Raw genomic sequence first — 16395 nt, forward strand, 5'->3', positions numbered from 1 at the left:
CTACCAGTCAGAAAAAACGGCTACTTAAGTTTCGTAACTGTTGTTCTTTGAGATGTGTTGCTCATGTCCATTCCATTGTAGGGGTGTGTGCTCACCACTGCACCGGTGCCAGAAGTTTTTCCCGCAGTGGTATCTGTAGGGGGCCAGCTCTGGCACCCTCTGGAGTGGCACGCATTTGTGCCAGAATAAGGGGCGCTGCTGGCTCCCCCCTCCCTCAGTTCCTTCTTTCCAGATCTCTGACAGAGTAGGAGGGTGGGTCATGGAATGGACATGAGCAACACATCTCGAAGAACAACAGTTATGAAAGGCTAGTAATCGTTTTTTTCTTCTTCGAGTGCTTGCTCATGTTCATTCCATTCTAGGTGACTCCCAAGCAGTACCATCAGAGGTGTGTAGGAGTTCATGGACGTGTCAATTGCAACACAGCTCTGCCGAAGCCAGCATCATCTCTGGCCTGCTGGGTGACGGCATAATGCATCGTGAACGTGTGCACTGAAGACCATGCCATGGCCCTGCAGATGTCCTCCACCAGGAAAGCAGCCGAAGACGCCTGAGCCCTTGTCAAATGAGCCTTCCCTATTGATGGAGGCAGAGCCTTCGCCAACTGGTAACAAGTTGTGCTGTCCTGTTTGTGACAGCTGTGTCTCACCTGATTTCCTGACACCACCTTGCATAGAGTAAAAGTTACCAAGAGCTTTGGGTTGAAAGAACCCCAGGTAACAGGCCCAGAACTTGACAGGTGGCTTGCAACGTCTCGACGCTGTGCTGAATGTGGACTCTGGAACGGGCCTTGATGAGCCAGTCGTTGAGGTATGGGTAGATCTGGATACGCCAATGTCTGAGGTAGGCTGCCACTAACAACATGCACTTTGTAAACACCTTAGGTGCCGCTGCTAGGCCAAAGGGGAGTACTGCAAATTGGTAGTGGGCAGTCCAAACCATGAATCATAGGAACCTTCTGTGTCCATGAAATAGCAATGTGTGAAAGTAAGTGTCTTTCAGATTGAGAATGGCTGAATCCAGAGAAACAAACCTTCCGGATCCAGGGAAGGAATGATGGAGGCCAGGGAGACCATGCAGAACTTCAACTTTCTGAGATACCGGTTGAGGTTTCACAGGTCAAGAATGGGGCATAGACGCCCCCCACCCCACCCCCCCGGTTGGGATAAAAAAATAGTGGGAGTAAAACCCTTTTCCGCTCAGGTGTAAGGGGACTTCCTCCATGGCACCCACCTGCAGGAGGCCTTGTATCCCCTGAGCGAGCAGACGCTCGTGAAAAGGATCCCTGAAGAGGGACAGGGAACGAGGGTGGGAGGGAGAGAGAGAGAAATAAACTGGAGCGTATATCCCCCTGCTACTGTGCTGAGGATCCATCGGTCTGATGTTATAGAGGCCCAGGCAGTGATGAAGGGGGACAAATGGTTGGAAAATAACAGAGGTGTTGCATCCAGGATACATGCTGGAAGGTCACCCTTGAGCGCACCCTCAAAATGCCTGCTTGTTACCCGATTTGCTGCGGGTAGAGCTCTAGTGAGCTGAGTGGGCTGGCTGACGGCCTTCCTGGTGCTTGTAACCCTTTTCCTTCTTGTGGAAGAGCTCCAATTGGAATTCGCTCCTGAACCTCTGGGACTGTTGCAGCTTGAACCACTTTCTTACAGGTGCCGGTGTGTAAAGGCCCAGAGAGCGCAAGGCAGCCCTAGAGTCTTTCAGGCCACGTAATTTGCTGTCTGTCTGTTCCGAGAACAGTGACATGCTATCTAATGGGAGGTCCTGGATGGACTACTGAACCTCCACTGAAAGGCCTGATGACTGTAGCCAGGATGCAGGCTTCATGGAAATGGCCAAAGCCATGATCCAGGCCGCAGAGTCTGCGACATCCGAGGCCATTTGGAGGCCTCAGCCCTGACCACAGCCCTACCCTCATCAAGGATCACCAGGAACTCCTTCCTGAGCTCCTCTGGCAGCAAGTCCACAAACCTGGCCATGGACTGCCAAATACTAAAATCATAACGGCCAAGCAGGGCCTGATGGTTGGCCACTCTCAGCTGGAGGCTGGCTGTAGAATAAATTTTTCTGCCAAAGAGATCGAGCCTCTTTTCCCTCCTTATTTTTAGGCGTTGAGCCCCGTTAGTCTCATCTATTGTGCTCATTGGTTGTTGATACAACCAGTGAGCTTGGAGTGTGGTGGATATACAGGTATTCAAACCCCTTAGCAGGGATGTAGTACTGTCCTGCCCCCCATTTCCAAACAGGTGGAGAGAAAGGGGGTTTGCTGCAGGGACTTGATCAGTTTCACCACGCCCTTGTGGACGGGCAATGACATCCTGGAGGGGGCTGCTGCACTTAGCACATCAAACAGGGAGTCAGAGGGTTCAGCCAACTCCTTGGCTTCCAGCCCCAGGTTCTATACCACTCTCTTCAGAAGCTCCCGGTGAGCCCTTGCATCATCCCGGAGAACCGCATGGGAAGGCCCTCCTATCGCCTAATTGGGCAAAGACAAAGATGATGAGGCGGGTATAGGGGGGTCTGCCAACTCCGCTGCCTCTGCCAAGGGAGCTTCAGCTGAAGCTGGCTGTACCTGGGGACCTTGCTCTGACTCTGCTTCCAAGTCTGGGCGGGTCGGAGACTGTCGCTGACCGTCTTTCACATGCCCCTGATACTAACCGGTGCCACTGCATCGGTTGGGGAAAACTCCCAGGGGTTCCATAGCTGCCAGAGTACCAGCCACTGGCCCTGGGAACATGAGGCCTCAGGTGGCCCAGAGGGAAATGCCAATGCCCCTGGTGGGTGGCCTTGGCCTGCAGGCAGATCTTCCTCCTCACTTTCAGAACTTGAAGAGGGGGAGACTTGTCTGGGGGACCAGGACAGTACTGATGCTGCCTGTCTACCCCATTCCCGTCAGCCCTCTCCACAGACCTCTGCTAGGGACCTGCACAGGGATGATGGCTCTTGGTGCCGTGACTCTGGTGACTGTTGTCGTCGTTTGGCTGATCGGTGATGGTACCCTGGCAATCAACACCTCACACTTTGAGAGCAGCACTACTCCATGGGTCGGGAGTGAGAATGGGAGCGAGAAGATCGACATCATAGAATCATAGAATCATAGAATATCAGGGTTGGAAGGGACCCCAGAAGGTCATCTAGTCCAACCCCCTGCTCAAAGCAGGACCAAGTCCCAGTTAAATCATCCCAGCCAGGGCTTTGTCAAGCCTGACCTTAAAAACCTCTAAGGAAGGAGATTCTACCACCTCCCTAGGTAACGCATTCCAGTGTTTCACCACCCTCTTAGTGAAAAAGTTTTTCCATCTTCCTGACACAAGGAAGAAAGGAAAGCAGCAGAATACGGACCTTGGACTTCAGAAAAGCAGACTTTGACTCCCTCAGGGAACTGATGGGCAAGATCCCCTGGGAGAATAACATGAGGGGGAAAGGAGTCCAGGAGAGCTGGCTGTATTTTAAAGAATCCTTATTGAGGTTATGGGGACAAACCAACCATCCCGATGTATAGAAAGAATAGTAAATATGGCAGGCGACCAGCTTGGCTTAACAGTGAAATCCTTGCTGATCTTAAATACAAAAAAGAAGCTTACAAGAAGTGGAAGATTGGACAAATGACCAGGGAGGAGTATAAAAATATTGCTCAGGCATGCAGGAGTGAAATCAGGAAGGCCAAATCACACCTGGAGTTGCACCTAGCAAGAGATGTTAAGAGTAACAAGAAGGGTTTCTTCAGGTATGTTAGCAACAAGAAGAAAGCCAAGGAAAGTGTGGGCCCCTTACTGAATGAGGGAGGCAACCTAGTGATAGAGGATGTGGAAAAAGCTAATGTACTCAATGCTTTTTTTGCCTCTGTCTTCACGAACAAGGTCAGCTCCTAGACTACTGCACTGGGCAGCACAGCATGGGGAGGAGATGACCAGCCCTCTGTGGAGAAAGAAGTGTTTCGGGACTATTTAAAAAAGCTGGACGTGCACAAGTCCATGGGGCCAGATGCGTTGCATCCGAGAATGCTAAAGGAGTTGGTGGATGTGATTGCAGAGCCATTGGCCATTATCTTTGAAAACTCATGGCAATCCAGGGAGGTCCTGGATGACTGGAAAAAGGCTAATGTAGTGCCCATCTTTTAAAAAGGGAAGAAAGAGGATCCTGGGAACTACAGGCCAGTCAGCCTCACCTCAGTCCCAGGAAAAATCATGGAGCAGGTCCTCAAGGAATCAATTCTGAAGCACTTAGAGGAGAGGAAAGTGATCAGGAACAGTCAGCATGGATTCACCAAGGGCAAGTCATGCCTAACTAATCTAATTGCCTTCTATGACGAGATAACAGGTTCTGTGGATGAAGGGAAAGCAGTGGACGTGTTGTTCCTTGACTTTAGCAAAGCTTTTGACACGGTCTCCCACAGTATTCTTGCCAGCAAGTAAAAGAAGTATGGGCTGGATGAATGGACTATAAGGTGGATAGAAAGCTGACTAGATTGTCGGGCTCAAAGGGTAGTGATCAATGGCTCCATGTCTAGTTGGCAGCCCGTATCAAGTGGAGTGCCCCAAGGGTCGGTCCCGGGGCCGGTTTTGTTCAATATCTTCATAAATGATCTGGAGGATGGTGTGGATTGGACCCTCAGCAAATTTGCAGATGACACTAAACTGGGAGGAGAGGTAGATATGCTGGAGGGTAGGGATAGGATACAGAGGGACCTAGACAAATTGGAGGATTGGGCCAAAAGAAATCTGATGAGGTTCAAGAAGGACAAGTGCAGAGTCCTGCACTTAGGACGGAAGAATCCCATGCACCGCTACAGACTAGGGACCGAATGGCTCGGCAGCAGTTCTGCAGAAAAGGACCTAGGGTTTACAGTAGACGAGAAGCTGGATATGAGTCAACAGTGTGCCCTTGTTGCCAAGAAGGCCAACAGCATTTTGGGATGTATAAAGTAGGGGCATTGCCAGCAGATCGAGGGACGTGATCGTTCCCCTCTATTTGACACTGGTGAGGCCTCATCTGGAGTACTGTGTCCAGTTTTGGGCCCCACACTACAAGAAGGATCTGGAAAAATTGGAAAGAGTCCAGCGGAGGGCAACAAAAATGATTAGGGGACTGGAACACATGACTTATGAGGAGAGGCTGAGGGAACTGGGGATGTTTAGTCTACGGAAGAGAAGAATGAGGGGGGATTTGATAGCTGCTTTCAACTACCTGAAAGGGGGTTCCAAAGAGGATGGATCTAGACTGTTCTCAGTGGTAGCAGATGACAGAACAAGGAGTAATGGTCTCAAGTTGCAGTGGGGGAGATTTATGTTGGACATTAGGAAAAACTTTTTCACTAGGAAGGTGGTGAAACACTGGAATGCGTTAACTAGGGAGGTGGTGGAATCTCCTTCCTTAGAAGTTTTTAAGGTCAGGCTTGACAAAGCCCTGGCTGGGATGATTTAATTGGGGATTGGTCCTGCTTTGAGCAGGGGGTTGGACTAGATGACCTCCTGAGGTCCCTTCCAACCCTGATATTCTATGATTCTATGATTTCGGAGACTGTCAACATGCCCATGGGGATCCATACTGGCGATCCGGAGACCTGTGACGGGACTCCAGGGACCAGTGTCTCGATTCTCTGGAGTGGTGCTGTGAGTTTGGAGACTAACTCGGATGCTCCAGGCACTGTGACTCTGGGGACTGGCAATGTGCCTCCACAGGTCTGCACCAGACAGCCGGTGATCAACGCCGGGATCACGGGGAACGCTGCCTAGAGTCCGGGGAATGACGCCGAGCACTTAGACAGGTAAGCCGACCTGTATCCGGGGGCTGGTGGTGCTGTTCAGGCAAGCGCTGGGGCGGCACCCCCTGCAGCAGAGACCGGTGCTGCATGGATGGAGACCACTGGAAGGGTTCCAGGGCGGATATAACCCTCAAATGGGGCTGTCAGGGTTCCTTCCCCACTTTGAACTCTGGGGTACAGACGTGGGGACCCGCATGCAAGACCCCCTAAGGTTATTTTTACCAGCTTAGGTTAAAAACTTTCCCAAGGCACAAATTCCACCTTGTCCTTGAACAGTATGCTGCCACCACCAAGTGATTTAGACAAAGAACCAGGGAAAGGACCACTTGGAGTTCCTGTTCCCCCAAATATCCCCCCCAAACCCTTACACCCCCTTTCCTGGAGAGGCTTGAGAATAATATCATAACCAATTGGTTACAAAGTGAACACAGACCTAAATCCCTGGATCCTTGGACACTGAAAAAAAAAATCAATCAGTTCTTAAAAGAAGAATTTTATTTAAAAAAATAAAAAAGAGAAAAGGTAAAAATCCCCTCTGTAAAATCAGGTTGGAAGATAACTTTACAGGGTAACAAAAGATGCACAAAACACAGAGGAACCCCCTCTAGCCTTAGTTTCAAAGTTACAACAAAACAGGGATAAACCTCCCTCCAGCAAAGGGAAAATTCACAAGTTGAGAAAACAAAGATAAACTAATATGCCTTGCCTGGTTGTACTTACAATTTCTGGAATATGAGAGACTGGTTCAGAACAGTTTGGATGCCATGGATTGATGTCCGGTCCCTCTTAGTCCGAAGAGCAAACAAACATAGAAACAAATAACCCAAAATAAAGCCTCTCCCCCAACCCCCTAAGATTTGAAAGTATCTTTTGTCTCCATTGGTTCCTTTGGTCAGGTGCCAACCAAGTTATTTCAGCTTCTTAACCCCTTAAGGTAAGGAGGAATTTTAGGCTACCCTTATGGTTATGACAGGGCACCTCGCTGGCCGACATGAGCAGCACCGGAAGGGACAATATGTCCTTAGTGGCCTGAAAGGCCTCCAGCATGGACGGCACTGCCAGGTGCCGAGTGCTTCTGCGACTTCCCAGGGTGGCAGGTGGGTCTTGAAGAGGACTCAACAACACAATGGATGCTGAGGCCTGGCCACCATCCACAGGGGAAGAACTGCCCCACGCTCTCCTCTGACTCTCTCCTTCCCTTTACAGGATGTAGGCGAATGCCCTCTCCTGGCCTTTCTTTGCTTTTTAGCCGGTACTGGGGATAGGGATCGGTGCCAGACGGAGGTCAGTGCCCGCAGTGCGCTCTGCACTGGGGCTGCAGTGCTTGGAGTGAAGGCTGATCTAGCCAGCTCTGAGGCTGGTGCAAGGGCTGACTCCATAAAGAATGCTCTAAGTTGAATGTCCCGCTCCTTTTTGGTTTGTGATCTGACGCTCTTACAAATGCGACACTTCTCACTCACATGGGTTTCCCCTAAGCACTTCAGGCAGCTTTGATGGGAATTGCTGACTAGCAGATTTTTTGCAGTGGTCACAAGGTTTGAAGCCCAGGGGTTGGGGCATGCCCTGTCCCTAGGCTAAGTCCTGTATGGGACTAACTATTTCTAACTTAGGCACTAATAAACTCTACAAACTTTCTAATAACTATCCACAAATGATTCACAACAAGGCACAGTTGAGAAGGTAAGGAGGCAAGGAGACAAGCCAAGGCAAGGACACATTCCTGCACCGACACTGGCGGTAAGAAGGAACTGAGGGACGGAGGAGTTGGCAGCGCTCCTTATACTGGTGCATACGTGCACCCCTCTAGTTGGTGCCAGAGCTGGTCCCCTATGGATACCACTGAGGGAAAAACTTCCAGCGCCTGTTCCACACACCTACTATGGAACAGACGTGAGCAAGCACTCGAAGAAGACCTCTCCACTCATGGCGGTGGCAGCATTTTAAACCCACTTTAGACATTGTGCAAACGAGTACACGAGATGCAAGGCCATCGGAAATCAGGCCAAGAAAGTTAAACTGGCTAGTTTCATTGCCCGGATGGTCTCAGGTGCAAAAAGTAACCAAATGGCATCAGTGGCATAAAGACAATTGGTTTTTCAGATGATTCCAGTTTTAACATTGCTAGATGACAGTGCCAGCACCAGTAATAGTGGATTTAATGTTTGTTCTGACAGCATCCCTTCAATAACACAGCTTGTTTGTGAATATGATTTGCTTGTGTCATGCAGTAAATACAGCTGCCGAGGACTCTTTGTAGCTGTTTTTATAGCAACACAATTTTTACATTTCTCCAGAGAGGAAATAATCAGGGTCAAGTAGGGCACCATGCTCTGCCAGTTCCAGTCTAGACTGAAATGGGATTGTCCGGTGAATGTTAAAAACACACTGCATTGTAACTACTGTGTACTGACAAATATTTGCAGTTAGGAAATTAGTTCATGTCCTGGTATTAAAACCAGAGTGATGATTGTTAGCTTAAGTGGACACAAGCTTGGCATACAACAATATGACAAGACTGGTGAGCAACAGGCTAGAGATGAGCTAGAGCTGCAGAGTGCAGAACCAGCTCTGTGTAGGGCATTTGGACATGGTTCTGTGGGGAGTATCCCGGGGGGAAGAGTTTGGGGATTAATATTAAGTTTGGGGTCATAAGTATTAATACAATCATTCTCTCTACTTCTTTGGGGCTTACGCACAGAACTAAACTTTCTCTCAGCATCAGCTAGTTTCAAGGCCGCACCATGGTGATCCCTGGCCAGAGCCCAGGTGATCCCTGCCACAATAGCTGGATTACTCTACTAGTGCACTCAGGTACCCCAGTACATGGGAGCCCAGCCTCCAGCATGGCTCACAAAGGCTTCACACACCACTGCACCCCACTCTGCTTTGGTCTGTGGGAAATATGGTGCGACCTCCATACTGAAGACATGGGTAGCTACACTCTGGCCTACATTATGCAAATGAGGTGCACTCCTGTGGTCTCTGGTAGGTTGGTGACATGGCTTTCAGTTGGGCCAAGGCTGGGCACCCAGCTCTTGCTCTCCGCTGTCTTACACCTGGCATCGTCATTGACACCTCTGCACAATGCATGAGAAATGCCAACGATAGTGCAACTCAGCAAAGAATTCAGATCTGGCAGCGGAATGAAGAGTCAGCCCTTGCCCCTCTCCCCCAACCTTACTTCATCTCACAACAATGATGATGCTAATACTTGAACATGATAATGTCCTTAAATGCACTTTTACTTTTGGTTTTTGAGTCACAGGCAACTGTTAATCACCCAAACAGAAAAGCTGGGAGTAATGGACAGAAATCCAAACCAAGGTAATCCTGCTGCTCATTGCAATTCACAAATGAAAAGCAAATTGTGTTTTTATTTCTGAAGGAAAATCACAAGAATAAAAGCAGTTTCTTACTGAAAGCAAACAGAAAGGGATGAAAAGCTACTGCCAAATGAAAGGCTTTATTTTCTGGGGGGGATGTCTCCAGATGTAGACCATGGGTTTCTTAAAGCCTGGAATTTAAGGCCTTTTATTTCTATTTTACAGAAACATTCTCTAGTGAAGGAGTACTTGTGGCACCTTAGAGACTAACCAATTTATTTGAGCATAAGCTTTCATGAGCATAAAACATAAAACAAACATAAAACATAAAATCTTACATGAGCATAAGCATAAGCTTTTGTGAGCTATAGCTTACTTCATCGGATGCATCCGATAAAGTGAGCTGTAGCTCACGAAAGCTTACGCTCAAATAAATTGGTTAGTCTCTAAGGTGCCACAAGTACTCCTTTTCTTTTTGTGAATACAGACTAACACGGCTGTTACTCTGAAACCATTCTCTAGTGAATATATAAATTATATTACTGTGCTTCATAACTGAATACATAGTTTAATAAAAATGGGTGTTTCTATAGAGAAACAAATCTGATCATTTGAAGTGCATCATGCCTGTGTATATAGAAGATGTCACTTTTATTTGCTACTAAGCATTTTGTATCTGTTTTGTGATAACTGTATGTATTCTGTGCCTTGCCACACAATATGTAACTAGCTGAACTAAATAGCAGCCTTTTCTGCACATTTTAAATTGCTTTCATTCTTGGTGCTTTGCATACCTTTCAGCATCGAAGGCCGCACTCATCTCTGCTCAGTATCTGGGGTTTTATGACTCAGAAATACGCTCACTTGCTGGTAAATGCTGAATGCAATTAGTATTTCAGTCTGCAGACCTGCAAATACCGTGTGTCTAGAAACAGAGAGTTCTGAAAGTGAGCCTGTGCCTGGCAGAAGCATCAGAAATCTACATGAAGGAGAGATTTAAAAACACCCCACGCCCTCTAAAACCTGCTGCAGAATTTAATTGGTAAGGTAAGTAATAAGGGGCAGCAGACAGAACCATTAAGGGTGCAGTGTTCTGGCCCCAGTGCATATTATAAAGAAGTGACAAATTTTGTTTTCAAGGCTGAGAATTAGAACCACATTCAGATCTTCATTTCACCCACTCTCAGGCCATGGTTTGTAATATGTCTTCTGATCAAACAGCTCTATTCCCTTGTCCTTTCTTGATGAGAACTTATCTCTTCATAGGTGGGATACAAATCACTCCAACCAGCCCTTCTGCAATCTCATCCAGCTTGTGTCTGCACTCTTCCTGCAGCCGCTTCAGCTCCCTCTTCAGAGTGGCCTCTTCCATTTGCAGTTTGCTGATCACATCTGTGGCATTAACAACATTTGTAATGGGCTCCTTCGATACCGTACTGAGGAAACCTGTTTTGCTAGCGGAACGCTTGTCTTTAAATACCAGCCTGTATGGACCATGCATTCCATTTTTTTTATGGGCACAATGGTATTTAAGATCTGATAGTTTTAGCTTGACCGCTTCTGTTATTGTCCTGACAGCAGCACAAAACTTCCTTTCATCTGGTAGTGTTCTTTCTCTTGATTTGACCTGTAGAGAGAAAAACATGGTCAGGCTTATGTGCAGAATTCCTCACTCCAGACACCAATGCAAAATGTCAAGGCTGGAGTGTGCTGTACTGGAAATTCTCTATTTCACGATCAAATGTAGCAAGTAGAAGCAGTGACTGAGCTCAGCATGTAAACCTCTGTGCTTTCCAGAATAAGAGACTGACAGATCTTCAAAGCCCTTGCTCCTCTGATGACTGACATATGGCGATTTCCTCTCCACTCCTTACGGCAATTACAAAAAGCGTGGGCAGTTTGAGCCTGGATGAGATGTGTGAAAAAATGTGCATGGCCTGTTTCTCCATTCACGCCTGTAGAAAGGATATGTAAAACACTACTATTGTAACAGGGTAGTGGGTAATGCCTCTTTTGCACAAGTGTGATTGCACAAAGGGCAGGACAGTGAGGAACCATGTCTGTGGTGAGAGAGCTGAGCCAAAGAAGGATTCTCTATACGGCTTTAATATAGGCCAACTGAGAATATTGTATGAGACAGGGCTGTGTGTGATACTAATTGTGCTGTAACTGGCTGGTGATACAATATAATAGGATAGTCCAGATTTGCCAGTAGCCAAACTAATACAAGATACACTAATGACTATGGGCCCAGTCCTCAAATGCATACAAAAAAATGAGTAACTTAACTCACATGAGCAGATCCACTGAAGTCAGTAAGACTAAGTACACTACTCAAGTTACTCAAGTATGCGCTTGCAGTAAGGGGCCCTTCAACTGCAGCTTCAGGACTCCTGGTACCAAGGGGTAAATAAGACTTTTAGGGAGATGCAGGCAGAGACCAAATGCCCCTACTGTTTGCAACAGCACCCCCAAATAGACTATGCATCAGAAAACTAACATCACAGCATGTCTTCAGAAACTGCTCACACATTAGAAAAAGAACATACAAGACTATGAAACAGTGTCACCTGGTGACTCCTGGCACCCACTGCAAATGGACCTTACACCTCTTATGACCATAGTTTATCTTTGCCATGTTTCATTTGACTTGATTTCTAGAGTATGTGTTTTGTGATGGGAAAAGAGAGCAGGTAATAGCCCACTGCTCCCCATGGTTCAAGAGAAGACATTAGTGCTCATGTCTAGAAGAATAAAATTAAAAGGCCTAGACATACTATGCAGGACTTGCAAAAAATGGGAAATAATAGAATTGTTCAAAGTTGGAGCGAGATCAACCCAAGGGCTTGATTCTCTTCCTGTGCTTACATCAGTGAGTCATTCAGTATAATGCATTTGGTTCTGCTGTTGAACTCTGTGCCTTCACAAGAGAGGACTCTTCAGGCAAAGAAAAGCACGGCACTCATTTGATGCAAATGTCAAATCTTTGCCCTTTAATCAAAAAGCCTTTTTATAGCACTCCCACCTCAAAGCCAGGATTTTTTTCTCCACAACAAATGCCTAGCAATCGAGTTTCAATCTAAGCCTCGGATATACTTACACGCACTCTGTAGTCCCTGCTCACTGTGGCTTGTTATTCCAAAGAACCCACCTACAGGAGATGGGATTACCTATATTTGATTCTGATTTAAGGCACGTTGGCCTAATAGACCAACCACACCTACCACGGGGTGAGTTTCCGGAAGAGTGACATTTATTTTCATTGGGCTAGACATCACTATATTCTTTCAGTAGATTATTTAATTACCTTCTGTTTAACGTTACTTCAATTTGCAAATACATCTGTATAGTATACAAACTCAGAGTTGTTAGGATATAGATATTCAGGTCTGTCTGCAAAGGCTTATACTTTAAGAATTTAGGTGTATTCTTATCACTTAGCTAGTTATAGAGGTATAAAAGAAAGAATCAAAATCACTGTCTGCCGGTGTAAGGGCCTTCCCTTATTATGAAAGTCTGAGGCCCTGTTCTTAGGCTAAGGCCTTTGGCTAAGCAGCAGAGGCATCCATAAACTGAGAAGTGTATGGTCACATCCTTACATTCCAAACTAATCACATTGAAAAGGTGCTACTGGGCTGTTAGGAATACAGTCCTGTCCTGATAATGCCTATCACCTCCAGAGAAAGGGAAGAGCCTAGAAGATGTAAAAGGAAACTTAGTTTGATAGCATCCTGTCTGGCAAAACTCACTTATCAATAGCTGGGATGTGAAATCCTCATTTCTTTGTTGTTTTATCACTGTAGTCCTCATTTCCCTTTTGTTTGTCTGTATAATCTGTCTGGTTCTGTGATTGTTTCTGTCTGCCGTATAATTAATTGTGTTGGGTGTAAACTAATTAAGGTGGTGGGATATAATTGGTTAAATAATCATGTTACAATATGTTAGGATTGGTTAGTTAAATTTCAGTAAAATGATTGGTTAAGGTATAGCTAAGCAGAACTCAAGTTTTACTATATAGTCTGCAGTCAATCAGGAAGAAAGGGGGGAATGAGAATGGGGAATTGGGGTGGGGGAATTGGAATCATGTTTTGCTGGCGGGGGGAGGGGGAGGAATGGGAACAGGGACACAGGTAAGGCTCTGTGGTGTCAGAGCTGGGAAGGGGGACACTAAGGAAGGAAACTGGAATCATTGCTTGCTGGAAGTTCACCCCAATAAACATGGAATTGTTTGCACCTTCGGACTTCGGGTATTGTTGCTCTCTGTTCATGTGAGAAGGACCAGGGAGGTAAGCGGGTGAAGGAATAAGCCCTCTAATGTCTGTACCTGGTGCCACTAAACAGTGTGGACATGAATAGCTACCTATAGATTCATTAGTTCTCATTACAGACTCCTAACTGATTTGCTAATTGTCTTGCTGCACGTGACTGTGTCCCATTTTTCCCAAAGGGTGCCCATATCTCAGCTCAATAGGCCATAAGGATGTAATGAAATTTGGAAGAGGCCACAAGCAAAAATTAAAAGCAGATCCCTCCCTAAATGCAGTGTCCCCACAAAAGTAGCTGCAAGCATACGCAAAATATTTGAAAACAAGTCAATTTTCAAGTTAAGAAAAAAGTACCAGTGGGTAAGGGCAGGTACATGATACACTCAAAAGTGCATGCAGCAGGTTTAATATAAACAAGAGGAAATACTTTTTCACACAATGCACAATTAATCTGTGGAATTTATTGCCCTGGGATGTTGTGAAGGCCAAAAGTGTAACTGGATTCAAAAAAGGATTAAGTGAGTTGATGGAGGATAGGTCCATCAATGGCTATTAGCCAAGATGGTCAGGGAGGTAGCCTCGTGCTCAGAGCAACCCTAAACCTTTGACTGACAGAAGCCTGGAGGGGAAGACAGGGGTACAGCTCCCCAAAATTGCCCTGTTCTGTACACTTCCCTGAAGTTCTGGTACTGGCCACTGTCAGAGAGAGGATACAGGGCAAGATGGACCACGGTCTGACCCAGTATGGCCGTTCTTAAATTCTTATGCATGATAATCCATTTATCAATTTGCTCTAGGTTTCTCTGTGGCAATTCCCTCCACTTATATCGTATGTATTATAGATGGAACAATAAGCTTGTGAGAGTTTCTGGCAGGTTTTCCATCAAGGTATCACTACAGAGAAAGAGTTAAGTTAAACCTCCCCATCCATCAGGGTGTGTTGGTGTCAGCAATATTAATTAACCGTAGCTAGTGATTTCCAAATTTCTCATAAAGAAGTGATGTGCATATTGGTACATGTCCTTTGGACTAGACTGAACAACCTTAACTATCATCTAACATACTTTGGGAACAGAAGTATAAATATTTAAGATGAGACAGCTAATAGGCCATTGAACTGTGTTCTGTGGCCGCTACAGGATTACTCCCTGAAGCACATTTTCTAGCATTTTATCTAATCTACTTTTAAGTAGGGCTGTCAAGCGATTAAAAACATTAATCGCGATTAATTGTATGAGTCAAACAAATTAATTGTGATTAATCGCGCTGCTAAACAATAATATAATACCATTTATTTAAATATTTTAGGATGTTTTCTACATTTTCAAATATATTGATTTCAATTATAACACAGAATACAAAGTGTACAGTAACAACAAGGAGTCTGGTGGCACCTTAAAGACTAGCAGATTTATTTGGGCATAAGCTTTCGTGGGTAAAAAAAACACTTAGACTGAAGAAGTTTTTTTTTACCCACAAAAGCTTATGCCCAAATAAATTTGTTAGTCTTTAAAGTGCCACAGGACTCTTTGTTGTTTTTGTGTATACACACTAACACAGCTACCTCCTGATACTTGACATCATACAAAGTGTACAGTGCTCACTTTATATTTATTTTTATTACAAATACTTGCATTGTAAAATACAAAAAAAATAGTATTTTTCAGTTCACTTAATACAAGTACTGTAGTGCAATTTCTTGATCCTGAAGGTTGAACTAACAAATGTAGAATTATGTATAAAAAATAACTGCATTCAAAAATAAAACAATGTAAAACTTTAGAGCCTACAAGTCCAGTCAGTCCTACTTCTTGGTCAGCCAATCGCTCAGACAAACAAGTCTGTTTACATTTGCAGGAAATAATGCTGCCTGCTTCTTGTTTATAATGTCACCTGAAAGTGAAAACTGGCGTTTGCATGGCATCATTGTAGCCGCTGTCACAAGATATTTACGTGCCAGATGCGCTATAGATTCATATTTCAGAATAGCAGCCGTGTTAGTCTGTATCTGCAAAAAGAACAGGAGTACTTGCGGCACCTTAGAGACTAGCAAATTTATTAGAGCATAAGCTTTCGTGGGCTACAGCCCAGTTCATCATATGTCCCTTCATGCTTCAACCAACATTCCAAAGGACGTGTCCATGCTGCTAATGGGTTCTGCTCAATTACGATCCAAAGCAGTGCGGATCAACGCATATTCATTTTCATCATCATGAGTAGATGCCACCAGCAGGTTGATTTTTTGGTGGTTCAGTTTCTGTAGTTTCTGCATCAGAGTGTTCCTCTTTTAAGACTACTGAAAGCATGTTCCACATCTCCTCCCTCTCAGATTTTGGAAGGCACTTCAGATTCTTAAAACTTGGGTCGAGTGCTGTAGCTATCTTTAAAAAAATCTCACACTGGTACCTTCTTTGCATTTTGTCAAATCTGCAGTGAAAGTGTTCTTAAAATGAACATGTGCTGGGTCATCATCGGAGACGGCTATAACATGAAATATATGTCAGAATGCAGGTAAAACAGAGCAGGAGATATTCAATTCTCCCCCAAGGAGTTGAGTCACAAATTGAATTAACACATTTTTTTTAATGAGCATCATCAGCATGGAAGCATGTCCTCTGGAATGGTGGCTGAAGCACAAAGGGGCATACGAATATTAAGCATATCTGGCATGTAAATTCCTTGCAGTGCCTGCTACAAAAGTGCCATGAGAATGCCTGTTCTCACTTTCAGGTGATATTGTAAATAAGAAGCGGGCAGCATTATCTTCCACAAATGTAAACAAACTTGTTTCTCTTAATGATCGGCTAAACAAGAAGTAGGATTGAGTGGTCTTGTAGGCGCTAAAGTTTTATATTGTTTTGTTTTTGAGTGCAGTTATGTAACAAAAAAATCTACATTTGTACGTTGCACTTTCACGATAGAAATTGCACTACAGTACTTGTATGAGGTGAACTGAAGAATGCCATTTCATCATTTTTACAGTGCAAATATTCGTAATAAAAATAATATAAAGTGAGCACTGTATACTTTGTATTGT

The 16395-nt window shown here is 45.2% G+C and overlaps 1 protein-coding gene across 4 annotated transcripts in view; it reads right to left on the minus strand.

Annotated features, from left to right (window-relative positions):
* Nucleotides 1-9106: 9106 nt before the first annotated feature.
* TEDC1 (tubulin epsilon and delta complex 1) overlaps nt 9107-16395 on the minus strand; it is a 156938-nt gene continuing 149649 nt past the window's right edge. For 3 of the 4 annotated variants that reach the window (XM_037906318.2, XM_037906317.2, XM_037906316.2), the window contains one exon: nt 9509-10720. In XM_037906318.2, the coding sequence (XP_037762246.1) occupies nt 10346-10720 (375 nt within the window). In that variant the 3' untranslated portion in view covers nt 9509-10345. Of the gene's footprint in view, nt 10721-16395 lie in introns of all 4 variants that reach the window. The other variant, XM_037906314.2, reaches the window with a different exon arrangement.

This window comes from Chelonia mydas, chromosome 8 (genome assembly GCF_015237465.2).
Source record: "Chelonia mydas isolate rCheMyd1 chromosome 8, rCheMyd1.pri.v2, whole genome shotgun sequence".
Classification (NCBI taxonomy): Eukaryota; Metazoa; Chordata; order Testudines; family Cheloniidae; genus Chelonia; species Chelonia mydas.